Below are 27,790 nucleotides of genomic sequence, written 5' to 3' on the forward strand. Positions count from 1 at the left end.
CTTAGAGCTGCTCTAGGGCAGGGGATGCCCTGGAGGTGGGCAAGGCTCTGTAAATCCCTGCTGGGTAAGGGGTCTGCAAAGATTCCGAATCCACGCAGCCAAAGCATCATCCCCAAACCCTGCTATGCCCCAGTGAGAGAGGAACCACCCCACAAAAGATTGGGGTGCCCTCTGCACCCCTCTTGCCAAAACGGATGAGGAAAGGAGAGCTGGCACTGGAGGGTGAATCAAAAAGGCGCTTTAATCAGATTGATCCGACAGATCCGGATCTCCAAATAAATAGATTTATCAAAACAGAATAAAACAAGAAACTGGGGGTAAATACATGTACCCAAACGACCTGAAAATCCCCCAAAGCTATTTCCAGTCTGGGGGAGAGAGATGCTGCTGCACTCCCTCCTCTCCGTGCTGCAGGAATGGCCCTGTTTGCCCTTTGGGAGATGCTCCTCCTGTGAATACAGCCCAGAAGATAGTATGTAGGATATAGATAAATATAGAGCATAATGACACGCTTCGTTAGTGCAGTGTTTGGAGTCTCAGAGCCAGCGAGCGGCGAGTGCCGGAGGTTACATTCTTGCAGGGGGGACAGGGGGACAGAAAGAGGTGGTACCAGCAATCGAGTGGCACCTCCTCCACCCCCACAGCATGAGAAGCAGTTTTGGTTCTGTTGGACCTAAATTTGTGCCACCACCCCATGCCCCTGGCTCCCCTCCATGCTGTCAGCAGGTGGGTCCTCCAAAAACGACGTGCAAAGAAGGGAAATGGCCGAAACAGAGCATCCAAGGGAGCTGTGGGTGCCCCTGTTCATTGCTGGGGATTTGGACCAGATGGCCTCTAGGGATCCCTTCCAACTCAGACCATTGTGAATCGGGAGGAAAGACTCAAGATTTTTCAATACCCTTTGGAGGATATTTGGGAAAACAACAACAACAACCACTTTTGCAGATCACAGGGCCTCCAAGAAAGGAGACAGAGATAAGTCTTCTCTCCTTGCAGGTCATCACGATGCTCCAAAGCACGTTCTCATCCTGCTTGGTCGCTGGCTCCCAGAAATGCCTCCTGTCTTCACATTGCACTCCCCCTCTGCCCACCTGGCTCCTTCAGCAGCAGGAGACACGATGGCCTCCTCCAGTCCCACTGGAGCACTCTGAGGGACATCATGTTGCCCTGGTGGCTTTGGTGTGGACACGGTGGTGGTGGTTGGGTTTGGTTCATCTGCTGGAGCTGCTGCCATTTACACTAGTGTATCTCTTATTGCTGTGCCAGTCTATTGAATAATGCAACTTTTCTTCGTATATATGTGTAGGTGTGTATGTGTGTGTGGGTGTAGATAAATCAATAGCTAGGTTAAAGTTATTTCTTTTTTTCTTTTTTCTTTTTTTTTTTTTTTTCTTTACAAGTTCTTTGTTTCTTTCTCTGGGCTCTCTGTCATCCTCAGCTCTGATGTCTGGGCTTGGAAGATGTTCCAGTGACCTGGGTGAGCAGAGATGGACACTGGTTAGCACTCACCCTCAGTTACTGGGATCAGGAAAGCCCACTTGCCCTCTGCATCACACCTACTGCCCCTGGGGGCCACTGCCAGAGCAGCTCATCAGCAGCCCCATGAGCTGGAGGCTTTGTCATCTCACAACTACAATGGGTCTGAGGCCGAGAGATGCTCAGGGGTTTTGGTGTCTCCCACTGGAACACCAGGGGCTGCAGCCAGAGATGACTGCTACCCCCTAACCCTTATCCCATAACCACTGTTCCCTACCCCTCATCCTCTGTCCCCATCCTCTATCATCTATCCCCTATCCCCTATCCTCCCTCCCCTATCCACTATTCTTTATCCCTTAACTTCTATCCCTTATCAGCTATCCCTGTTCCCTATCCTCTGCTCCCTGTCCCCTATCATCTTCCTCTTCCCCCCCTCCCCTAATCCCTTACCTCTTATCTCCTATCCACCACCCCCATTCCCTATCCCCATGCCCTATTCCCACCCCCTCTCTCCATGCCTTATCTCTATTCCTTATCTTCTTTCCCTATTCCCTTTTTCTTATTCTTGAGTTGGAACTAGACAGTCTTTAAGGTCCCATCCAACCCAAGCTATTCTATGACTAATGATCCTCTATTCCTTATCCCTTTACCCTTTCCCACATCCCCCATTCACTCTTGCTTATCCTCATCCTCTATCCTCTTAATCTCACCCTCTTTTCCCCACCCTCACTCCCTCACCCCATCCCCCACCCCCTATTTCCTTTCCCCTCCTTGCTGTGTTTCTACTCTCAAGCAGAGCTCCACAAGCCTCTCACAATGCAATTAACATCTCAATCAACGACTTTTCCAGGGTTTCCCTGTGAATACACTCCCTGCAAAGCAAAAGCATCACCCCAAAAACAGGCACTGAGCCCGCCCCAACCCCTCCCACTGTTCCCCTAAAGCATTGCCATGCACCTCAGAGATGCTGGAGGAAGCTCAGCCCTTTTCTGCATCCCTTATAGCTGATTGACCTCCCCACAGTCCCAGTGAGGGGCAGAGACCCCGTTCCAGTGTGGAGCCCAACCTGAGAGCAGAGACTTGAAAATCCCTCAGCGCTTGGCCACGAGGTGCTGTCTCAAATGGCCTGAAGGTGAAAACCAACCTTCACCTACACCATCACTGGGTGAACTGCTTCATAATGGGCAGCCAATACCCTGACCCATGGATGCTGAGCAACACGGGAATGGCCTCGATCCCAGCCTGACCCATTAAACCCTAATCCAGCCCAGGCAAAGAGGCAGCCAAAGGGAAACAGCGCGGCAGTTTCGTTCTGCGCAGGCACGTGTGCACCAGCATTCCTCCCTTTTTTGTAACATTTACGCACATCCAAGAACATTAAGAATGATTTTCAAAGATATTCCAGAGTTTATTTCTTTCAAATCCCTCGCATAATTTCGCTCCCCGCCCCGTCACACCAGACGGATCAGATATAAAAACCAAACAGTTTTACGGGCTTTGGAGGGATCTCGCCTTTGCGTTTCACAAGAGCACGTCCACTTTTAGAAAGCTGGCTGCCCTTTGCAATCCCATAAAGAGAAAATGTGGCCACTGACCGAGAGCACGGGGTGGTGGGACCCAGCAGGAGGGGAAGGGGGACAAAGGGGCTCTTTACCTTCATTCGTCCTGGTGATCAGCCTGAAGTTCTGTGCTTCTTGCTTGAATTCCTGCTTGCTGATCTTCTTGGTTTGGATCAAGTGAAATATCCCTGCAGAGAGAAGCATGGGGGCATTGCTGTAGGGCTCGGCGTGGCTTTGGTACACATCTCCACCCCCTCCTCATGCACACAACCCAAGGATTTAGGTTGTGGGGTCCAACAAAACTCATTGAGAGGTTGGGGTGCCCAGTGTAGGACTGGGAGAAATCTCTTTTCCAAACTGCACTGGAGGAGCTCTGAACTCCAAGAAACCATCACAGGGACAAAGCTGGGATCAATGGGATCCCGGATCCCTCTCCTCTCCACTCGCTCTCCCCATGCCATCCATCCAACGGGGGTCTTTCCTACCTCCTTCTGCCTCCTTTTTATAGACTCATTGAATCATTATGGGTGGTAAAGACTACCGTGCCCAGCCCTGAAGCAGCCAGGACCAAAGTTTTTCCATTCCTTTGCCCCCAGCCCTGTAACTTCTCCAGGACAGGAAACGCACAGCTGACCTCAGATGGATATTTCAGCCCACACCAGCACTCTCCCATTCAGGGGATGCCTGAGTCAGATGTCTGACATGAGAAAACCACACATTTAGCAACGGAAGTGACCTTTCCGTGGGATTAAGGGGTCAGGATATTCATCCCTGTATGGAAGCATGATGAAGGGGGCAGCTATGTAGGGCACATCCTCCCCATACCTCTCCCAGCTCCTTCCCACGTGCCCCGCATTGCACTGATGTCTGATGTCGTTTCTCTCTGTTTGGGTAAGAGACCTTCCTGCTTCCCAGCAGCAGTTACACATACGGTGAGCGTGTAACGGATGGGAAGCAGCGTGTGATCCATCCAAATGGGATGTTGTGGAGCGTGGAAAGTTAATACGGGAAGTCTTAATGCATCGGGAGAAATATGAGGCCGGTTGGGCTATTAATAAGCCCTGTAAGTGGGTCGGGAAATGGAGTCCTACCAGTAACAAAAGGAGACGCTGGATGGAGATAATAAAAGTGTTAATGACGCAAGGAAGGCACAAGTGTTCCATAAATCCTTCTCTCTATACTTAGAAAGGAGCAGGAGGGTGTGCTCACAGCCCTGGGGCTGATGAAGCACTTTCCACCAGTAACCGGGAGGTTGTTTTAAACAAGAGCCACAAGAGATAAACATCGTTTAATCGACCGACCTGGATAATTTACACTTGAGAGCCCCCGGAGAGCTGGCTGAGATGTGTGGTCTCTGGATGGTCATTTCTGACACATTCCAGGAGCTGGGGAGCCATGGAGGAACGCGGATGTCGAGTCAGCACTCACAAGGGGATGAGAATAGTCTGCTCTTGCTGCCCATGGAATCATAGAATCATTCAGGTTGGGAAAGATCTCTGAATCATCCAGTCCAACCTACCACCAATACTGCCTGCTGACCATGTCCATGAGTACCTAACCCGGGTCTGTAAGTAATGAAAAGCCAACATGGATGGAGCTGGTGAAGAATGAGGATTGTGGGAGGCAAAGTCTAGAAGATGGGGCAATGCCAGCAGATCACAGAATCACAGAATGGCCCAGGTTGGAAGGGAGCTCAAGGATCACAAAGCTCCAACCCCCACCACGTTTCACAGCAGCCCAGGCTGCCCAGGGCCCCATCCAACCTGGCCTTGAACACCTCCAGGGATCACAGGGGCATCACAGCCTCTCTGGGCAGCTGTTCCAGCACCTCACCACTCTCTCTCTAAACAACTTCCCCCTGACATCCAACCTCAAGCTGCCCTCCCTCAACTCCAAACCATTTCCCCTTGTCCTGCTGACATCTCCCCTTTCCAAGAGCTGACTCCCCTCCTATCTGCAGGCTCCCTTGAGGCACTGCAGGCTGCACTGAGGTCACCCCGCAGCTTCTCTTCTCCATGCTGAACAAGCCCAGCTCCCTCAGCCTGTCTTTGCAGGGAGGTGCTGCAGCCCTCTGCTCATCTCTGTGGCTCCTCTGCACCCTCTCCAACAGCTCCCTGTCTTTCTTGTGCTGGGGGCTCCAGCCCTGGATGCAGTGCTGCAGATGGGGCCTCAAGAGCAGAGCAGAGAGGGACAATCACCTCCCTGTCCCTGCTGGCCACCCCTCTGCTGATGGAGCCCAGGATCCCATTTGCTTTCCCAGCTGCAGGAGCACTGCTGGCTCATGTTCAGTTTTTCATCCACCAGGACCCCCAGGTCCTTCTCTGCAGGGCTGCTCTCAAGCACCGCTCCATCCATCTGTATGGATGCCTGGGATTCCTCCAGCCCAAATGCCAAACCTGGCACTTTGCTGTGTTGAACCTCATTAGATTCACCCAGGCCCACCTTTTGAGTCTGTAGAGTTCAGTCTGTTCCTGCCCAACAGATGCTGGCATTGAGGAGGATGAGATGGAGGGAGGTGGTGGGGCTGCCTCTTCTCACCCCTCCTGGTGCTTTATACACCACCTCAAGGCAAAAAGCAGATAGATTCCAATATCATGGAGTGCAAGGAATGAGCTAACAACCAGACCAAAGGACCAGAAATTGCTAATGTCAAGGAAGGACTGATTAGAGGGTGGAGAAGATGACACGGGCTGGAGATGATGGCATCTTCATATGCATCAGGGGAAAGGAGTCTGCTGTCACCAAACACCCAACCCAGAGAGAATTCAAGGGCAGGAGTGTGATCTACAGGGAGGCTGCATGTTGGGAACAGTTCTCCTTAAAGAAAGGGTTTGTGGCTCTGGAAGAAATTATACAGACCATAGATTTTCTGTGGCAGGAGATCTACAAGCACACATAACAAGAGAATACACCCAGATGGGAATGGCTGAAGGTCCCAGAGCCACAGATTTTCAGGACAAAACAGGATCTTTGGGTCATTGTCTAATCCCAGCCTAGCAGTGTGAAAGAGGTCCGTGGGGCACTGCACCTCCAAGTACAGGAGGCAAAGACAAGCCTCTGAACAGTGCTGGTCTCTTTCTGATTCCATCCATTTTGTCCACACTGCCTGCAAAAGTTCCTTCTCCAAAACATCAGAAAGTCACATTTCAAACCTCCTGAGCCATTCAGACCCCTAAAATTGTGGAGAAGCCCACACTGTGACTCGTGCAGGGGCATCATCAGAAAGGTGGGTAGAGGTTTGGGCTGGGTGTTGCTGTCAGTTTCTCCTCTATTTCGGTGCCTCGAGGAGGAAACCATCCAGCACAGAAATAGAGGAGGCCACGTAGGATGGTAAGCCATACAAAGGTGGATGGACAGGCTCCAGGCGTGACTTGCAGGCTCCCTGTTCCACACACGCTGCTCTGTTGGTAGAGTGATGGACCATGGAGAGGTGGAATCCATATGTGACTGAGCTCATGCTCTTTCCCAATAGTAACACTTTGCTCTGCCAAGCAAAAGAGCTGTGTTGGCCTCGGGGACAAGGGCCTCCCCTGTCCTTGGCTGGCAGGGCTCGGGAGCTCCGTGCAGACACGAAGCTTTTGGCCTCAGAAGGTGGCAAGAAGGTTTGGGTGGTGACCTCTGCCAAGCAGCAAGGAGAGGAAAAGAGGGGGGGAGAGGGGGGGCCCAGACAGTGCAGCTCAGCTGTCCTCCAGCTACAAGGTGCCCTTGTGAAGGAGGCTTCGCTGTGCTGGGGGAGGATGGAGAGAGGAGGAACGTGGGGGATGGAGGGGGGTGGGTGGGAACATGGCGACAGCCACAGCTCCATCTCTGGAGGCAATTTCTCTGATTAATACACATGCACCCACCCTAAGTGGCTGGGAAGACCATGGAATCACAGAATCATTAAGGTTGGGAAAGATCTCTCAGATCATCTTGTCCAACCAGCCAACTACCACCAATATTGCCCACTAGGGCAGTAAGACTGGGAACAGCCCCAAGAGGGATAAGAACTCCTTTAGGGAGTGAAGTGAGACACCTACACACCCAGGAGAGCAGAATATCTGTTTAAAGGTGTCCAGAAGACACCCAGCTCCATGCTCTGAAGGTCGCTGTGTCCACAGGTAGGGCACAACTGACCCGAAGTGCCCCAAACTTGGGCACAAGTTTTTGTAAGTATGTCCAACGAAGATTTGAGGCTGGAACATTGTTTTGGGCACCCAGGCCCAGAAGAAACAAGACACAAAGATTCACGAGATCATGCAACTTGGGTGGTGAGCTGGTCCATGAGAGTGTGGCACAGCTAGATGTACACAGAGAGTGCAAAAGATCAGTGTCGTTTGACAGAGTCTGTACTGTGCTTTGCTGGAGTGTGAACCAACCAAACATCCCAAACCCCTTTTCCAAAAAGCAGGCTGGGGCAGCTCATATTCCCTGCATGCAGCTCGGCAAGCTTTGTTCCCAGCAGTTGGTGGATCAGGAACAAGAAAGGACAAAAGCAAAGATACAGAATGACTACAATACGTATTTTTTTTCAGTTTTCCATGTGTTTGGCATGAAAGCAGGTGGGTTTTTGAGGAAGAACCCCACAGCCTCTGCCTTGTTTGCCCATGCAGAATCATAGATTCATTCAGGTTGGAAAAGACCTCTAAGATCATCTTGCCCAACCACCAACACCTAGTTCAGCCATCCAAGATGCTGTGCCACTGGATGGTGTTGCAGCTTCTGGCTGGGTACACTGGGATCAAAAGTGGTTTCCAACACCATGCCTGCATGCAACTACAGCAAAAGAGTGCAGAAAGTGGAAACAGAAAAGCCAGCCTGCTGTCAGCAGGTTTCGACTTCATGGGCATGGTGGTGATGGGTTCATGGTTGGACTTGGTGATCTCAGTGGTCTTCTCCAGCCTTTAATGATTTATGATTGGAAAGCAGCACATGTCCAAACAGATCTCCATTGCTGGCTGGCTTTGTTGTGGGACTCACCTTTAATCAGCTTCCAGTTATAGATTTCCACCTCTTCCGTGAGCTCCTTCTCGATAGCGACTGTCCTCAGGATCTCCTTGGAGTTCTCGGAGCTCGGTGGCACAAACATGTACACCAGGACGTGGTTGGGGGCCTTGCCACATCTCTCAGTGATGATTTCATCAGTGGGTTTGACTCTGGTTTCTGGGCACAGAGAAGAACAGTTCATTAAATAGGGCAAGAGCAACACGAAGGAGGTGGAGCAGGTTCCTGAAAGGCTGGAAGAGAAGGCTCAGACCTGGGGTTGGATCCCAACAGGCACAAAGACATCAAGGCTGGAAGCAAAGGGAGGTATTGATAAAAGGGGATGTTGATAAAGGGTGATCTTGACAAAGGGAGATGCTGACAAAAGGAGATGTTGACAAAGGAAGACATTGATACAGGGTCTGTGGAGTTGCCCACCTCCGTAATTTCAACTCCCCTTGGTTTTAGCAGCCCCTATAGCAGCAGCGATGGAGCAGGGTGATTTTCTCCACCTGCATCCCTTCTAACCACCACCTTGGTGCCAACACCATGCAGCAAAGCCCAGCCTTCCCATCTCACAGAAGCAACGTCAGTGAGGCAGAGAGATGAGCCCACAGCACGGGAGCCAGCACCGTGTCTGTGCTGCCTGGGCACAGTGCCCAGCCCAGCCCCACGGGTGGGCTCAGCCCCAAACTGAGCCCCCTCCCCACGCAGAGCTCCTTCGCGTTGGTCCAGGCACGCAGCAATTGGCACAACATCTCCAGGACCCTGTGTGACTTCTCCAACACCCTTGGGTGAAGAAGAGACGCTCATTTCTTGTTGTTGTTGTTGTTGTTGTTGTTTCTGGAGTAATGAAGAATCCCCCACGGTTTTGGAAGGAGATTTATTGCCTTTGGTTGTGGTCCTTGGAACGCAGAGGAGCTCAGCTGAATTTAGCCTTGTTCTCCCCCGTCGTTTTGGATGCTGGAGCTTTTTACACTACTCGAAAGAAAGTTTGGCTATAAATAGAGACGTGGGGTTTATTTTAGTAGGACGGTTATTTTAGGCCTGATTCTGCCCTCCCCATGCTTTCTGGGGTGATCCTGAGCTACTCTTTGCACACACCGGTAGAGAGGGGATGGAAATTTCAATGTAAAGAAGCGCAAAGCAGGGATTTTTCAGCAACAAGTGTTCAATTTTGCAGCCCCAACGAGACCCAGGAGGACAACCAGGTGCCACTACCCTCACTCACCCCTGTCACCATGGGATCTGGGTGCAGAACCTCCATCCCTCACATTTCATCTGCACCAGGGCTGCTTTTTGCAACGCTCAAGGCAACCCCGCATCCACAACCAGCAAGGAGCTACATGCTCTTGTACAACAGGTATTTAATAGCCTCACAGCTTTACACCAGAGCCACTTGATGGCCAACACGTCAAGGAGGAGGAGTAGGGACCCTTCTGGCCACCACTTCTCCCCACACCAATGGTGGCTGTTTCCCAACCAATGCATTCGCAGCAATTTCCCTTTTGCAAACAGAAAGCAGGCAGCATTTCCCTCCAAGCTACAGCGTACAGAGGAGCAAGAGGAGGACAGGACCATGGAAACTGCCTGGAAAATGACGACGGCGAAACCGCCATGCAGTGAAGGAAAGGACAAGCATGTAACTTGGCTGAGCATTGTGTGTGTGTGATTGCTATCTATGAGTACTGGAAAGTCACTTTGGCTGGGTCAGAGTGTTTAACTGGAAATAAATGAAGTCTGAAGAGCAGACAAGAGATCCCAGAAGAGAAAGTTGTAGACTTTAAACCAGAGAGAACTGCTATAATGGGAGTGCAAGACTGGAAAGGATCTGCTCAGTCATCACATCCCATTCCCACCAGGCACCACGTCATAAATCCTGCTCATAAACATATCAGAAATCTTATTAAAACAAGCTGAGATTCTGCCCTTTGCTCCCCAGGGGAGGCTGTCCCAGCACCTCCCTGCTTGGCAGGGGGAAACCTTGAAAATCCCAGCTGAGATTGCTGTGCAGTCTATTTGCCCTCCATTCCTCAACCTGACAACGTCCCTTGCTTGTTCTCCTGGTGAGGCCCCTCCATTAAGGTGTACATCTGAGAAGATGACCCAGCAATTGCCACATCTGCAGGCAGGCTCATGTATCTTTAGCCTCTCTATGGAGAGGTTGTCCGTCATCTGAACATCCAGTACAGAATGATAATGAGAAGAGGTGTAACCTAGAGAACATTCTCCATTGGAAACAGGGAAGATCTGAAGCTATGCCACATTTGTACCAGGTCTGGTGTTGTGCATAAACAGCTTTTCAAAGGCCAGGAAGCAGCTGAGAGACCCCAGATCCACTGCATATGAGAAGAAGACATCACTTCACCACATCCCAGCCCCAGGACCAGCCTTGCTCCTCCTGGCTCACACTGATGGCTACGTGGCAAACCCTCCCTTTCCAGGGATGAAGACCTCAACTCCAGCTCAGCCCAAACCATGGGTGCCACAGCACCTGGACAGTGTCCTTCTGATTTCAAACTGCCACAGTTAATCCACTAAATTTTGTTCCAAAGCCTCAACTGAGGGCTGGAGAGCAGAGTGGGCCCTCTCCCCTCCCTGCTTGTCTGAAGACTGTTAGCACGTAGCTCTTCAGACATCTTTCTCCATTCTACAGCCACTTAACGCATGCAACATTTTGGGATCAGTTTCCTCATCTCAGTTCAGTCCAAGACAGACTTACATCACTGTGTGCTCTGCAGAACTCACCTGGCATGAATTCAGTGATGTGAAACCCTATACATCCTTATGCCCAGGGCTTTAAACCAAAGCTTGAGGAAGGAAATGGAGGACAGCTGCAGGAGCAGGTAGGATCTCACATACCTGGACATATTTTACAGCACTTCCCATCTACTTTTTCCGGAGAGTCACACGGATACTCCTTGGGGCATGTGATCTTCTGGCAGTCCTGGACACCATCCCTGCAGGTGCACAGGATGCAGGGCAGGAGCCCATAGAGCCGGAAGACGGGGTGCCACACTTCTCCATGGGAGTAGGTCTTCCCATTGTAAACACAGGCTGGAGGAGAGAGAAAAGCGATGCCAGTAGGAATAAATCCTCCTTCTCTCCATACATCCAAGGCCTGCCGGAGCTCAACAGGTTTCAACATCTCACAAATGAGTGGCCCTGCAGCCTTGAGGAGCATGACCCTACAGCCTTGGGAGCACAACCCTACAGCCTCGAGGACTGTGGCCCTACACAGTGAGCGTGGCTCCGTGGCGTTGAGGATCATGACCTACCAACAACACACCTACCTGCAGAGTGACGTGGGGACATCACAGCCTCCCCAACCAGGAGGTGCCATGGGACATGGGGACCAGGCTGCAGAAGGTGGAGGCTGCTGGGGTCAAGTAGGGTTATGGGGCAGCTGTGGGCAGGAGCTCACCTGTCTCCTGACTTCTATGAGCCCAGGGTCCCTCCAAGGCCTCCACCAGCACCAAGCACAGTGAAGAGTGCCACCTGCTGACTTTTGCATGCAAATTTTTGGAGGTCCCAGAAATTTCCTCCAGGGCTTCATCTCCAAAGACTGGAGAGAGCCTTTGTGGAAGCATGGTACTGGGAGAGTCCCCAAGAGGAGAAGGGACCCCTCTCCTCCCTTTTGGCTCCATGCAGTTTCCTCCCCATCTTTGCCTTCCAGGAGGAAGCCAATGGCACCACGATGGACCCATCACACTGAAGGCAGTTGTAGGAGGGAACCCCCTGTCCCTCTGCAGCAGAAAGACCATAGAAGGATCATGTGAGATCTTTCAACTGAACACCTCCCTTCCTAGGTCCCAGATCTCCAAAACACCCCAAAGTTTGGCCTTCCTCCAGCCCAGAGGTTGGAGATTCATATAGAAAAGGGATTGTGATCCCAGGGTCAGGGCCACCAGGGCCACCAGGGCTGAGACAGCTGTGTGAGTGAGCGAGTTGGGGGTCACTGTTGGAAAGCTGCTTTTGAAACAGCTTCTCTGGAACCCAGAGTCTTGGAGAAGGCAATTTAGGAGACACAGAGACCACCAGGCCCTTCCCCTTACCTTTCTTGTGCTTCTCTTTCAAAACGATCTTCACGGTGGTGCCACCTCCCCCCTTGGGTTTGAAGCTCCTGGGGATGAACTCCAGCGAGGAACTGAGCACGGTGGATGCGGTGGCTCCAGGTGGCTTTCTGTTCATTGCTTCCCCCAAGCACTGGTCTTGTGAGTGCCTCTGGGAACAGTCAGAGAAAACAAGGGGACTCAGACCCAGGTGGTTTGGTTGTTCTCACTCCATGCTGCAAAAAGCCACAGAACGGGAAGGTTCAGAGACTGCAGGGATGAGCAACGAGCAGGAGCCATCCCAGTGCCATTAATGTCTAAGGAGTGACGAGCAGTTAGTCCCAGTGCCCCTCATTGCTGTCCTCTGTAGGCTGCATGTGGGTCACCTTCTCTCATTGTGGCAGCATCAACACAATACCTACATCCAAGGTTACACCCTCATGGTGTCCTACACTGTCATTTGGGGTCCTACACTGGTAGGGAAATGGGCAACTGAGGCCTGGCATCTGTATGATGGAACCATAAGGATCGGAGAGGTGAGCATGGGCTGTATCCTGCCCTCTCACCTGCCTGGTACCAGGAGCGTTGTCAGCTGGCAGGAATAAAATCCCTGGAATATCCCAAGAGCAAAGTGCTGGGACAAGACATGCAGCACAAAGGGTCTCCTTGTGTCTATTTTGGAGGTTTTATAGGTGGTGGAGGTGTGACGCTGGCGTTTCACCCAGCAGTATGGAAAAGGGAAGGGCCAGGAGCTGTAAGTGACCTACTCCCAAAGAGCTGGCATGGGCTGCCCAGCCTCGAAATGTCACCGTGAATGAACTCTGAGCAGCCAGGGAGTCACTTTTTCCTTGCTGGGGCTGCTGATACAAACAGCCTGGGGAAAGCATGCTCATGGCCAGCTCCAGTGTTGGAGGTATGAATGGGAGGAGGACACCCTTGAGCTTGGGAGGGAAGAGTAAAACCCAACATCTGAAGCAAAAGCTCTCAAAGATAGATTTGGGTCACCCGACTCCATGGGTAGAGGCCACATATGACTGTCAGTCTCATATGAATTTCTCTGTTCAACTCCTTCACCCATTTTAACCCACTGGCCAATCAAGAGAAGTACCCAAGTTTTCCAGTTCCCACAGGTCTTCTGCTCTTCCAGGACAGCAGAGATGTTCCAGAGGAGAGGACAAGAGTCCTAACAGCTCAGTCTATGCTGAGAACCCTCACCTAAAGCCAACTCCCAAGCAGGACTCAGCTGCAAACCAAGTGTCGGTGGTTCTACTGCCCACAAAGCTGGGTCATTTCTTGTAAAGCTTATAGCCAAGGGCAAATAGCTTTCTTTGAGATGTTTAATGGGGCTGTGTTAGAAGAAACAAACTGAGTTTTAAAATGTAAATGTCACGTACAACACCTCTGTTTAACTGCAGGGGTTCCTCTTCCGAAGACTTCTCATACGAGCCATCTGCAAGCAAAAAACATGGTCCAGTGAAATACTGCAGAGATGGATGAGGATTTGTTCACTGGGGTCCAGATGACTGAAAGCAGCTCTCTGCAGGGTGCTGAACTGCCTGTGAGCTCTTGGAAGAGTGGAGCTTTGCAAATGGGATTCACATCACCCAAAGCAAATGGGAGCATGGCTTGCCTGTGTCACAGCCCAAAAATCCAAAGCAAATGGGAGCATAGCTCGTCTGTGTCACATCCCAAAAACTCTTTTATCCCCACTGACAGCTAACAAGAGCTCAGCCCTGAGAAAGGCAGGACCTTGCGTACTGCTGAGGTTAGGTGGCATAGAAACACCCTAGAGATTAAGTACAAGGTGGTGGAGATGGTATGGCATTAAAAATAAACCCTTTGGGGCTATTGGGGCATTTCAGATGAAGTGCTGAGTCAATGACGTGCCTCAAGTGCAAGGGTAGCTCTGGTGGTGCCCACAGCTCTGTGAATTCTGCTTGTTTGGTGTCCCACAACCAACTCCACCTGGACCAGGCTCTGGTTTTCCCAAGGCGTACAGTGGCTGCAAAGGACTTTAACACGTCTGGCCCCCATTTAGGGCTTTCTGTAGGACATGAGCTCTTCTAAAAGGATGCTGTCCCAGAGCAAAACATCCACACTCTCAATCTCTCTGCTCGTGGTGAGGTCACCAAAGCCTTACAGATGCCATCAAACCTAGCACAGAGGGGCACAAACGACAGCAGGGGGCAGTTTCAAGGAGGTGCCCACAGATCACTCTGTGACCATGGTCAGGATGTCACTGTGGTCTTCCAGCTTCATATATGTCTCTGGTATTGGGATTAAAGTGTCATTTCAAGCTGTGAACTTAGCAAGGCATGAATCCACCCATTCGCTCTTGAATTGGTCTCATCCAGAGATGCGGATCTGGATTTCTCCTCACTTTCCTAGGTGGGAGTTAGGGAAAACAGCAGCAAATTCAAGAGTGAAACTCAACCAAGGCCATGCTGCTCTGAGGTGGAAAAAGACTCTTTTCCAAGCCCTGGTCATTCTGGAAACTCTCCTAGAGAAATAGCATGCACCACTCTTGATACATGGCCAATTAAACTACATCCATCCTAGTGGGCAAGTGATCTGGAGGATGTTGTCTTCTGTGCAGGTCACATCCCTTGCATGATGCAGCAGGGGTGGGACAAAGTGTATGGCCAGTGTATGGGCTGTAGGGGGGTTGGACACAACTAAGTGCTAGAGAGGTAGCATAGGAGAAAAAAAAAGGAACTCCTGTCTTTTCTTTCCTGGTGTGACTCAGACATAGCAAGTGGCCTAAATTACAAGCTGGACTTCCAAAACCCTGCTGAAGTTCCTTGAAATAGCTCCTGTCAGGTAGTGGCAATCCTGCGCCCATAGTCCTTGCTCAGGAGCAGCTCCTCTTACCTTTGCAGACCTGGCAGCAGGAATCTGGCACGGTTAGGGGATTGGAGCACAGCAGCTCTGGGCAGGTCACCAAGCCACAGTAAATCTGGCCTTCCTAAGAGAGAAGAGCAAAAAAATATATATTGTCAGTATTGCCAATGTCCAGACAGAGCTATGAGCACCCAGTGTTGGGGTGCCAACACTTCTGATTGTAGATCTGGCATAAATTATCAGCACCCCAGAGTACCATCCTCAAGTATCACTAATCACCCAGTGACTGAACGCTGAAAATCTGCTCCCACCACTCTTCAACTTGCAGGACATGGCATGGTGGCCCTCTCCTCGCAAGGCTGGATCCCATTGCCAACCCACATGCTCACAAGTGGAGGGGGTGGATGAAGATAGGTAATGCCCTGATCTGAGACATCATTAGAGCTATCAGAACTGGAACAGCCACCACAGATCTGTAAACTCTGCATAGCACCAACTTAGATTGGCACGAGAACCTGTTCCCTAATACAACCCAGGATGAGGACCTGCTGGAAAGGGGAATCGCAATGCTGAACCCAGAGCCTGCTCTATCTCACAGCTCTGCCCTCTCTCTCATTCAGTAACTCCAGAACAGAGCACACAAAGACACTGGACCAAGAGCAACGGATGGATGGTCAGATGTGGGCCTTCCTGACTTGGTGGCTGGTTTGGAAAAACAATGAAAAGCTGAAAACCGTGGAGTAAAGGCCAGTGTTGATGCTTGTGCACCCCAGTCCTACACTGCTCAATGGAATTGCAACCATTTGCTGCAGGGATGAGTTTTTGCTGCTTTGCAGGATTGAAAAAGATATCAGCAGCCCAGAAGCAGCCAGATCCCACCAGCAAGGCTCTCTTCTCCATGCTGCAGTGTTCTCCAGGGCATCACCAAGCTCTTGGTCAATAGAAAACAAGTTAATCAAGATGTCCCCAGAAAACCAAAATCACAGCAGCATCCCTGACCATCCAAAAGCCAAGAGACAGTGCAGGGGACACAGAGAGGAGGCTGGAGGTCTGGTGGATCACATGGAGGTCGCAAACCAAAGCCTTCAGGAACATCCAATGGGGTCCAGACCTACAGGGAGAAGGATCAGGCTATAGGGGCATGCTCTTCCTTCTTCTGACCAGCAGGTCACAGCCAGGGCCTGCCCTGGGTGAGAGAGAACACGTCATACGAAGCAGGGTTTGAGCCAGAGGCTCTCGTCTCATGATGCTTTTCGAAGCTGTTTCCACCAGCTGTTCACGCAGCTGTTCTAACAGCTGAGATCAGACTGCAAGACCCCACCACTGCAGGGCTCCACGGTCATCCTTTTATTTTCTGCTTTGTATCCAAGGCATTATCCTACCCAATAAACAGCTGGAGTGAGATCCAGTGCCTCCAAGAGCGATAGGCAGGTCTGTGTGTCCCCACATCTGGTGATGGTGGGGTCAGACAGCACATGGGGTCAGACTGAGGGCTCCTTCCCCAGCATTTGTCCCCGTCAGAGGGTGGTCTAGCATCCAGCAGGGGTTGGTAAGAGAGGAACAAGCCCTAAAAGCTGTTTAATTTCTAAAAGTATGAGCTATTGCTCTTGCCACCTGGCTCCAAGTTTAGCCAAAGACCAAGGGCTAAAAGCAGGTATGCCAGATATCAAAGCTAACCCACCGCTCAGCAGTAGCCACCAGGTGCATGCTCTTGGCACGATGGAGTGATGTGGAGTGGAATTGCTCCCCCCTCTTTCTTTCCTGGCCAACATTAGCTTAATTCTTTGCTGCAAGCAGAACACAGAGCAGTGGAGCCTGGTATCCCCCAGAGCTGTGTGTGACAGCTCGTGAAAGCCATGTCTGTGCCCGCTTCTTTTTGATGGCAGTATCCAAGTCCAGCAACACCACTCCTAAGCTCCCTTCCTCAAGAAGGAGGAATCCCCCCCCATTCATCTCCTAACACTCAGCTCCTGGTTCGTGCAGCCCCATGCTCTGTACACATTCACCATCACCTCTGGCCAGGCTGCTTTGTGCCATCCCAAGAGAAGTTTGCCACTTTTCAGTGGGTTTTTGTAGGATTCCAGCCTGTAGAAAAGGGCAGAGTGGAGCAAGCCCTGTCTCAGGACATCGCTGGAGGGATTTCTCTCTGGTGAGGCAGAGAGGTGGTAGATAAACAGCTCTGCAATGAATGCCTCCAGCCTATCTGCCATCACCTCCAGGATGAGCTCCACCACACAGGGCAGAAGCTCTTCCTAGAGGCACAAAACCCCAACACCAGTGGTTGGGAGACATAAATCACATCTGGAGTTCAACTCTGCTCCACTCCAGGCTCTTCATCCCAATAATTCCTGAGGCCCAAGAGCTGGCACCTCATGCCCATGTAACCTTGCAGGCAAGATGAGCTCTCCCAATCCATTTTGCAACAAACCTCATCTATTTTGCAGCAAATACACGTGCAGAAAGGCTTCTGGCTCTCCTTTTCCAAAGAATCAAGGAATCGTTAAGGTTGGGAAGACCACTAAAATCATCAAGTGCAATTGTCAACCCACCCCCACTGTGCTCATTCATAGAATCATAGAACCATCATGGTTGCAAAATACTTCTAAGATCCTCAAGCCTAACCTCCACCTACCCTCAATATAACCATTAACCACATCCCTCAGTGCCACATCTCCATGGCTCTGGAACAGGGACAGAGACCCCACCACTTCCTTGGACAGCCTGTGCCAATGCATCACCACTCTTTTGGAGAAGAAATTTTTCTTAATATCCAACCTGAGATGTCTTGAGACATCTCAGTGGGGCAGGTGAGATAGCTGAATGCTGTACAGACCACTCTGCATCCTCTGGGACAAAGCTTTGCCCGCTGTGCACCCTAAGGAACCTTAGCCTAGGACAGGACCATGGATTTCCATCAACCAAGAGACGTGACCAGACGTTCAGACTGATTTTCCCAGATTGCTCCTGCAGAGTTTTTTGACACTGCAGGATAATTGCAGAGCCCAAGCCCTCCCAACCCAAGGGCTCATCGCTGGCTTACAGAGCAGCTGCACTGCACACACTGGTTGGGCTGGCGGCTGGGGAAGAGCTCACTGGTGGTGAACATCTCTCCTTGGTGGTACGTTGTCCCATTGTACTGGCAGGATCTGACAGGTGCTCGGAGACCAGAAGGGGAATTTGGCTCTGAAAGGGAGGAGGAGAGAGCAGAGAGGTGAGAGCCAGCTTGGGTGCTCAAACTGATTTCCCCCCTCAGCCCAACCCAGAGAACAAGGAGCTTTGAGACACCATAGTTATTACAAAGAAGTGGTCAGGGCAGGGCACAGCTTGTGAGGACTCAGGTGCCTGAAAGCTTTTGGAGAGTGGAATTGCCCTGACTGCAATGAGCTTGCCACAAAGGTTTAACCTGGACAGATGTTGTTCATTTTTAGCTAATTACCCTTGGGAGAAGCTATCTGCATAGAATCAGAGAATCATTTGAGTTGGAAGAGACCTTTAAAGGTCATCTGGTCCCACTCCCCATCAATGAGCAGGGACAAGCACAGCTCAGAGCCTGGAGCTTTTCATCTGACTCTGGTTGATGGTAGAGGTCATTACAACCAAGAAAAGAAAAAGACTTTTAAAAACTGTGCAAGATCTTCAAAAACATTCTTTCTCCTGTAGCCAGCACTTTCTCTAGTCAAATGATCTGCTTCATGTGCTGACTTCAGACTTGTCACTGATCTGTGATCTGATGTTTTGCCCCTACAAGGCTCCTTAGGCTGGGGGGGGGGGGGAGCTGGAGAAAGCAATTTGTTAAAGGGTCCTCTTACAAAAAAGTGACATTTTTGTGCAGGCTACAGCAATGCCAGCAGCCTGAGCTGCCATTGCTGCCATAACTTCAAGACCAAACCCAGAACCACTGTGCAGCTCCTCAAGCACTCAGACGATGATAACGAATCTATGTCCAAAAAACAGCTGTAAGCAAGCCTGTGACTCAGTTTCTCTGCTTCCTTCCTATGAAAACCAGAGGGTACAAGGAGCTTTTGTGTCCCTGGCACAGCACGGGCATGGAGGCCACAGGGAGTGATTCACCCTCTAAAATCAGTCCAATCATCAACCCATCAGCGCCATGTCCACACCCAGAGTCATAGAACCACAAATGGTTAAGGTTGACAAAGAGCTCCAAGACCCCCAAATCACACCCACCGTGCCCACTGATCAGGTCCCTCAGTGCCACATCCCCGTGGCTCTTGAACACCTCCAAGGACAGGGACTCCATCACCTCCCTGGGCAGCCTGTGCCAGTGCTTTATCACTCTTTCAGCAAATACCTTTTTCTTTATATCCAACCAGAACATCCCCTGGTGCAACAAAAAGCCATTACCTCTCCTAAAATTCCCCTTTGCTCCTGTCATTCCCTCCCCATGGGATGGCCCCGTACCGAGACACCGTGGGCAGCACTGCTGGGGGTCCGTGACGGGGCTGGCACATTGCAGAGCGGGGCACTGGATCCGATAGCACCTCGTGTTGCCATTCTGGGGAGAGACAAGAGCGATCCTTTCAGCTACACATCTATCCCCCAAGGAAAGAAGGAGCTTCTCAAAGCTGCCCCCTTCTTGGAGTTCTTCTAGGGAAAGAGGCTGTTGCATGATAGCCCCTTTAGCATGACAGATGGTGCTGGTGGAACTCAGCCAACCGAGGCTTCACAGATTCATAGAATATCCCAAGTTGGAAGGGACCCACAAGGTTCATCGATCCAGCTCCTGGCTCGCCATCCTCAGCTCAGGCTCGCTGCCAGTTCATGATTTCCTCTATCATCACCAATGATCACCCATGGTCCCAGTGCAGGCTTGAGCCACCTCCACCCACAGCCCACCAATGCTGCCGAGACGGCTCCCTCACAAGGTCAACCCAACATCTATGAGGGATATGGGGATTTATCAAAAGCAAATATACTAATCTAGTGGAAAGCATCTTCTCTTGTCAAATTAGACACCAGAACCAGCTGGGAATGCCCTGGTTGCCACCTCTTAGGGCAATGCATGTGGGACATACCTCAGAGCAGCTGCAGCGGATGCAGTACATCAACCCCTGCGGCTCCAGGTAGGGGTGCCAGCTCTCACCTGGGCTGTACTTCTTGCCATTGAAGTCACAGAACATATCCGGCCCTGAAAGCCAATGGGGAGAGACTGCATGAGAGAAGGAATGGCCCTCAGGAGAGCTCTCCTTCCTCTGTGATGGGCAGAGCAAGGAGGGATCGGTGGCTTCGTGCCATCACCCATGAGTAGCTGACAGTCACACCCCATCCACCCAACCCCAAGGTGAAGACATTCATCAAAACCATTTCTTAACTATGAAGGGTTTCTTTATGCCGACGAGGAACAGAATGCGTGTTGTTGAGGCATAAAATAGTACTGTACTTCTAGAACAAGTCAGAATAAACCCTCATTTGAAGGCAGGCAGGTGTTTGCAGGTTGACACAATGAGATGGAGTTTCCCCCAGGAAAACCAGAAGGGCTGTGAGTGGTGGGGAAGAGAGGAGAGTCTGAGTTTGGGAGAGAAGAAGAAAGGAGAAGGGAATAAGAAGAAATGAGAAATGAAGAATAGAAAATGGAAAAATGGAAAAAAAGAGTAAATAAAAAATACATTTTGGAGTGGAAAAGACATTTGGGAGTTGAAAAGCGTTTTGAAGGAAAGCTTTTGCTCTCTGTAAGAGAGATCTGAAAGATCCCTTGACAAACACATCAGCACAGGGAGGATGGTGCAGTCTTGCCCAGTCCCACCAGTTAAAGTCCCCTTGGTTTCACTGGGCTTCAGGCATCACTGGTTGGGATGGTGTTGGTTGAACCAGTCTCTTCCTTTATGGGGCTGTCCGTGGGAACAGCAAGTTCACCACTGAGACATCTCCACCCATTCCTCACTCTTGATGGTAGAAAAGCTGTGGCTCTGCACAAAGGATGATCCCAAACATGACATCAACCTTTCCCTGCCAGTCTCTGCATGAGAAATATATACTTGTTGCCCCAGAGGGTCAGCAAGCCCAAGGGGCTCTTACAAAAAGGACATTTGTGTGAAAAGACAATGCTCAACTCACCATAAAAAGCCAGCAATTTTAACATGTCCCAACTTTAAATGGAAATATTTAGGAGATGCTGAAAAACCACAGGCTGACCAAGTCAAAACTTCACCCCAAAAACCACAATTCACAATTTTTCCATTCCTCTCTGATCCTACCATCATGAGAAGAACCAGACTCCAGCTTCTGAACTGGAGGCTTCCATCCCAGAAATGATACAGCCCTCCCTCTGCCAAGATGGGTCCAACCATGCCATGGCACAGGGACGCGAGGTGTTGGACACCATCAGGGCAGGAGATACCCTTGGGAGATCCCTTCTCACCCCAGATTCCAGTAGATCCCTAGCAGATCTCCTCCAGCTCCAACTCTTTGCTTGCACACCCTCGGGAGGATGAGGACCAGCATGCAGCAGGACTTGTGGGTCCATACCCCCCAACAACAACCCAATTCAGCCATCCTTAATGCCCGCATCAAACAGCCCCACCTGGCCCTACAGAACTGAGCCAGACCTACGTTAAAACAGACCCCATAACTTTGCTGCAGCCCGGTGGCTGCCCCTGCTATCCCATGACGTGTCCCCGGGACCCAAACAGCTGGAGGGAAGCACCGGTGCTTCTGTTGTGAATAAGCACATGCCCGACCACGCATGTTATTAGTGCTGTAAGTGCTTACGGCCCCACTAAAACTGGAGGTGATTTAAAAGATTATGTCATTGAGGGGATTTGAGGTAGTTTGGGTGATGACGTTGCTGAGATGTTTACATTCCCTGAAGCATTTACAGGCCTTTAAAACCTTACAGAGCCCTAGGGGAGAAGGCAGAGGGGGGCGGCTGTTTGCAGGGGCATGGCACCCAGCTCCTGCCACCAGCACTGGAGTTGCCACCTCCTCATTGCAAGTTCTCCCAGCAAGCAGGCAGCATTCCTAGGAATACACTGTGGTGGGCTGCCACCCCTTCTGCCAGCTCCTGAGCATCCTCAGGATGAGCCCAATGGGCGCTCTGCCACTGCCAACTTCTAGCTCCTCGTTGAGTTCATAGAATCGTAGACTCATTAAGGTTGGAAAAAACCTCTAAAATCATCACATCCAATCCCAACCCATCCTACAACACCCACTGACCACATCCCTAAATGTCACATCCCCATGATTCTGGAACACCTCCAGGAAAGGTGATTCCCCCCTCCCTGGGCAGCCTGTGCCAGTGCCTCACTGCTCTTACAGAGAAGGATTTTTTCCCTAATATCCAACCTGAACCTTACAGCAATGTGAGGCCATTCCCATCACGAGATTCTCCAGGTTGTTTCTTCAAAGGCAGGGGGAAGGGAAGCAGAGAGGAGAGGAGGGGAGAAGGAAAGGAGGAGGGAAGTAGGAGAGGGAAAGTGAAGGTAGGGGAGAGAAAGTGAAGGTAGGGGAGAGAAAGGGAAGGGAAGGGAAGGGAAGGGAAGGGAAGGGAAGGGAAGGGAACCAACAACTCATCATCAAAAGGATGAGAAAATGACTTCATTTCTCCCTGCTCACAGTATCTTCATGAATTATGCTGAGGGTGAAGAAATCAAGTTCCCTGCATGTGACACAGCCCCGCTCGGCTTGCAGGCTCCCATGCCAGTTGGCTGCTTCGTCCAAACATTTAATCACTCGCTTTTCACAAGTGGAGACCTGGTTTGGGTCCAGCCCTCGAAAGCAGCCTGATTCATGTCTGCAGAAGACCTGCTGGTAAAATGAGAGCCGAGTGGCAGCGCCGGGCAGCAGCAGACGCTTGTCGGCATCTCAGCAGCGCTATGCCGCGTAGTTGGCAAGAGACGTATGCCTATTTGGTTAAAAGCAAGCTGGGATGGATGGAAGGAGGAGGCTTAAAAGCTGGAGGCTCTGGATCATTTTTTCCCATGCCAGGCTAATAATTTCATTTTCAGAGGTTGACGTTTGGATATCTTCCCAATTCGCTGTGAGTGAAAAGCCATTTGTGGCAGTAAATCGCTCCCGTGCCTTTCAGTCTCCTTATTTATTGCATCTACGGCAATAGCACGCTCACAAAAGTCATCTTGTTTTACTTCTCATGTTCCAAGGAGGGCTCTTGAGCTGCAGAGCACTTTCAAGGCTGCAGCATCAGAATCCAAAGCCACTACTTTGCTTTTCTTCCCAAAGGAGGACTCCACGATGACAGAGAAGAGGACCAGAGCCCAGCCTGGCCCACGCCACCCCAACACAATCACAGTTTGAAGCTTGCTCCCCACTCACAAGTGACCCTGTGTGACCTGAATATGAGGAGCAGAGGTGCAAAGAGGTGAGCTCCCCATTCCCAAACCCTCCAAGATCAGCACCCATTTGACCACTTTCTTACCAAACATAGGAGCCCTCCTTGAAAGATCCTTCTCTTCTGCACACCGTTATGAGTTGTGTGCATCCCTGACCTTTTGCCATGGCTCCAATACAATTCAATCCAATTGGGTGAGCACCATCTGCTTAAATCCAATCACTAACTGCCCCAACAAGGGCCATGGCCCAGTCCAACTCACAGCCAAACCAATCTGGCACAGGCTGTCCCCAAACAGTGCCCGGGCATTTGGCAAAGCCCAGGTAGGCACTGGCCAACACCATGCTGGGGAGCGTGCCAGGAGCACGACTCTGACACCCCTGGTCAACACTTGAGGCTCTGCCCAGGGCTTATTGACTTTAATTATCATTAATTATCTTCAGTTATCATTAATTATCATGAATAGCATCCTGAGCAGCAAGGGCAGCATGTGATGTGAGATGGATGGGGTGTAAGGTAAGCAAGGGCTGTTGTAAAGAAGAGAGTGATGACTGGCCAAGACAGGGACAAAAAGGACACAGAAGCATCAGCCTGTCCCCCTTCCCCCTTCTCTCTTCCCTTTCCTCTTCCCTTCCTTCTCCCCTCTCCTCCTCTTTGCTTCCTACCCCTCTGCCTTTGGGGATACAACCTGGAGAATCTCATGATGGGAATGGCAAAGCCTGGGTGGTTAGATTTAAGCACCAGAAGATTTAAGCACCAGATGAGGCTATTGAGGTTCTGAGGTGCTGCGTGAACCCACTGGAGCAGCATCTTCATGAGGTGATCCAGAGACAGCAGCCTGAGGTGATAAACTCAACAGGATGGAGCAATCCCTTCTCTTCTGCCTTCAGTGACCACTGAAAGTCCTTCAACCTGAGAAAACCCCACTGCTGGGGAGCAGAGATGTCATCCCACATCCTCATGTCCCAGTAAGAGACCACAAACCAAGGGGAGCCCACACTGATACCCCTCAGCCTCCCTTCATGGATGCGCAAGACCCTTGTGGACCATCAGTCCAGCTGATGTTGGTCATTCCATCCCTGGACATCTCCTGGACTTGTTCAAGTTCCCTCAGGACAGCATGTCCTTGGGACCTGTCCCTTGAAGCTCTCCCATCCCCTCTGCACTGCCCATGTGAGCCAGTTCTCTGCATCCCCTCCACAGTGGCCTGGAGGGACATGGATGTCCCCAGGGGTTTCTCAATGCACTGTGACTTATCCTGCTGCCTCAGTGCTCTTCCATGGCTGAGCCAAGGGGCGAAGCAGGTGGGAAAGCAGTCTGTTAGCAGGAACCACTGAAAACTATTAAATCTGAACACTACCAATATCCCACTTTCTGCTGTCAAAACATCCTTTGCTTGTCTGTAGCCGTGACATTTCTCTGTGGACACAGGGACTGAATCTCAGTGATGCCAAGCCACATGCATACAACATGCACACACATTGCGAGCATGCAAACCCCTGCTCCTAGACTGAGGCAGACATGTGAAGAGGGTCCCAGTTGATCACGGGAGTTGTAAAGCTGCTTTTCCATCATTGCTTGAATAGCTCTAGCCTTCACATACCCATCCCCAGCATGGGTTCACACTGTAAAGCCTGAACCATGGCCAGAAAGGGACTAAAGTACCCACAAGACCCAAAAGCACAGAAAACTAGGGTAAAATCAGCCCAGTGCCTGGGAGTTTCCCTCTGGATACCAAGGGATCCCATAATGAAAGGTAAATGGAGCTCCATCCACTGCTCCTGGGGCTCAGGGATGAGGGACATTAGATACCCCAGAAAGGACACTAGTGAGACATCCTGCATCTTCCAGCAAAGACACGATGCTGTGCTTCACGCTCCAATCCCAGCCTGGGATTTCCCCAAAACCCCACAACCCACATTGCTCCCCCTCAGTTCTGCCCCACATCCCAGCCACACTCTTGGCTTTTTCAGAGATCAGGCACCTGCAACCAGCACCATGCCAGGCACGGGGGGTGTTTATGCAAACCAGTTTACAAGTTTTAAGAGCAGCCATAAATAAAGTGTAAAAAGCCCTGTCTGCTGTAGAAAGTGCAGGCGCTCCCTTGACAGCCTGGTATTTATGAAGGGTTTAGAATGCAGCAAAGGGACTGAGTAAAGCACACTGGGCCCTTGACATGTTGCACCTGAACCGCTCTACTCATGTCCAGATCAATTCCCACGCTTTCTCCTTACTCAGCTCCGGGCTGGGCATTTATTCTTGGAATTATAGGAGCTGGGAAATCCCCACAGTACCACAAATGCAGCTTCACAGCTCATCCCTGCAGCCCCAGGAGCAGCGGATGGAGCCCCATTTACCTCCACTCCTCCCCAAAGGGATGCTTCAATCGGGGTGCGCAGCCCTCACCTCTCCCTTACCATGGCAGCCAGAAGGATTTGTGCTTTTTGTCCTGGTTCTTCCCATCCTGGAGCACACGGACCCTCACAGCACAGGAGTTTAAAGCAGGACAGGCAGAGCCCCTTCCTCCAGAAGCCACATTGTAAACCAATGGAACAACAGCTCCCGAGCTCCTGGGGAAAAGCCCTGCTCTCTCCAGAGATGCTGCTGTTTAAGTCCTCCAGCCAACACGCCGTTGCGTTAAGCTCTTGTGCTGGATTGCTCACAGAGGACGGGCTGCAGCATTCAGCCCAGTAACCTGTGCCTCCAATATTTTTCCAGTTGAGAGTGTAAATCCCCTAAAATAGCCTGTTTCTATGGGCAAATTCTTCTTTTCTGACTTGCCATTGAAGCCCGAGCGTTTCTGCTTCTCACCTATTTTTAGCCAAGACACACACTGTAGGTCTCTTGTCTGATGAGCCTGCTTGGAGCTAATTTATTCCTGCATTCATTTGTCCTAAGGGCTTGGCCTCGAGCAAAATGTGGGGCAGTGAGTGGCAGAGTGAATGGTGTCACCAAACCCCCTGTCCTTAGCTGTGCGGCACCTGGAGCCCTTTGCACCATACTATGCAGCGGGCTCCAATCCTGTCTCCAAAACACACCTGGATCCTCTTGGGATCGAGGGCTATGGCCAGGTACTTTTGCTCACACTGTCCCAAATCATTGACTTGTGCCCAATTTAGGGGCTCTGCCAGCACCAGTGGGTGCCTCCGCCTCACCCAGCATCGATGTCACCCTCTGGGGATGTCTCCATCCCTCTCCTAATGTGGGCACCACAGTTAACACAGCAGAGCGTCAGACCCACATCCATGTGCAATATCAGATGCTGTGGGCTGAGCTCAGCGCTGTCAATAAACCCAGGGAAGGGAAAAGAGCCAAACTCACCTGGATTTATGCTCTCCAGGGCTGCACACAGCGCTGGGAAGCAGAGATTGGAAATCTCACTATGTTTTGCCACGCACTCCTCATTCACATCCCGACCCCCAGCCCTCCCAACCCCTGGAACAAGCAACCCAGCGCTCATGTTTTGGGTTTGTGCTCCAGGAGGAAGATTCTTTGCTGGAGTCTAACGCAGCTCTGGCACCAAGCAGGTGATAAATCATTCCAGTGCAGCCACCAGCCCAGCGGAATTTCAATAGATTAAAGGGGAGAATAAACATAGGGTCATGATGGGTCCTAATCTTGCTGTCCCAGTGCCTCTCCCAAGCCAAACACAGCTCCTGGGTACCTTCAAGCTGCTGAGCAGACCTAAGCACGTGCAGAACTTCCCTTCCCCATCCCACTCTGGGAGCAGGAGCAGGAGAGAGCAAGGGATGAGTGAGGAGTAAAGTCCCCAGCTTTGTTTTGGGGGGAGTCATTTCCCCCAGTCTGCTCATTCCTCCACCCATTCTCAGACGAACCCAGGTGGGATGGGATCTGCGCAGGCAACAAGGGCAGCAGTTCAGCTCCTTATCCTGTGCAATATCAAGCCCAAAGGAAGGGACTTTGAACTTACAGTCTATCGCCAAAAAGAGCTGGGGCCAGCAGCAGGTGGAGGGGCCACGGCCACATCCCCTCCGCAGGGTTTGGGAGCCCAGCCTGGCCCATCTTGCCCACCTCCCACGTTCCCAGCCCCGCCCTCAAAGCCCTCCGCTCCATCTCGGGGCGCAGACCCCCCCAGATGGGGAAACTGAGGCGCGGAGGGGAGCAGAGGCTCAGCCCCCTACTTACGAGCCCGTGCTCGGCTCTCGGAGGCGAAGAGCAGCAGCAGACACCGGAGGAGGAAAGCGAGGGGACCCGCGCCGGGGAGCATCTCAGCCCGGCGGTCGGTGCCCGGGGAGCTTCGGTCCCTGTTCTCGGTGGGTGCTGTGCTGTCACAGCCCGGCTGCTGCGGTGTGGCTAACCGATGTCCCGGTGCTGCTCCCGGTGCCGGTGCTCGGGGCTGTCCCGGTGTCAATGCTGGGGATACCCAGAGGGAAAGGTGATGCCCGGAGCACGGCGATGTCTCGGTATCGGTGACCGGAGGGTCTCGGTAGTGTCGGTATTTTGGGGATCCCGGTGCCGGTGCCCGATGGTACCGATGCCCGTGGAGGTCCCGGTGGTGCCGGTGCCCGTCGGGGTTCGCCTCGCTCCGATCAAAGGCGCCTCCTTTAGGGAGAGCGAAGAGTTTGTTTGTTGGTATT

The 27,790-nt window shown here is 51.4% G+C and overlaps 1 protein-coding gene across 1 annotated transcript; it reads right to left on the reverse strand.

The window, feature by feature from the left end:
* Positions 1 to 240: 240 nt before the first annotated feature.
* On the reverse strand, positions 241 to 27,777 carry CHRDL2 (chordin like 2; the record flags this gene model as incomplete). The annotated part of the gene is made up of 11 exons (XM_042893116.1): positions 241 to 1,473; positions 3,131 to 3,223; positions 7,995 to 8,177; positions 10,860 to 11,054; positions 12,053 to 12,221; positions 13,444 to 13,499; positions 14,921 to 15,014; positions 17,931 to 18,073; positions 19,310 to 19,403; positions 19,924 to 20,036; positions 27,339 to 27,777. Coding segments are annotated over 11 exons (1,659 nt in total), but the record flags the coding sequence as incomplete, so codon positions are not given.
* Between the last annotated feature and the right edge of the window lie 13 nt (positions 27,778 to 27,790).

The sequence above is a fragment of the Lagopus leucura genome, unplaced genomic scaffold, assembly GCF_019238085.1.
Source record: "Lagopus leucura isolate 7727_CA_CO unplaced genomic scaffold, USGS_WTPT01 210-4_obj-0_obj, whole genome shotgun sequence".
In the NCBI taxonomy this organism is placed as follows: domain Eukaryota; kingdom Metazoa; phylum Chordata; class Aves; order Galliformes; family Phasianidae; genus Lagopus; species Lagopus leucura.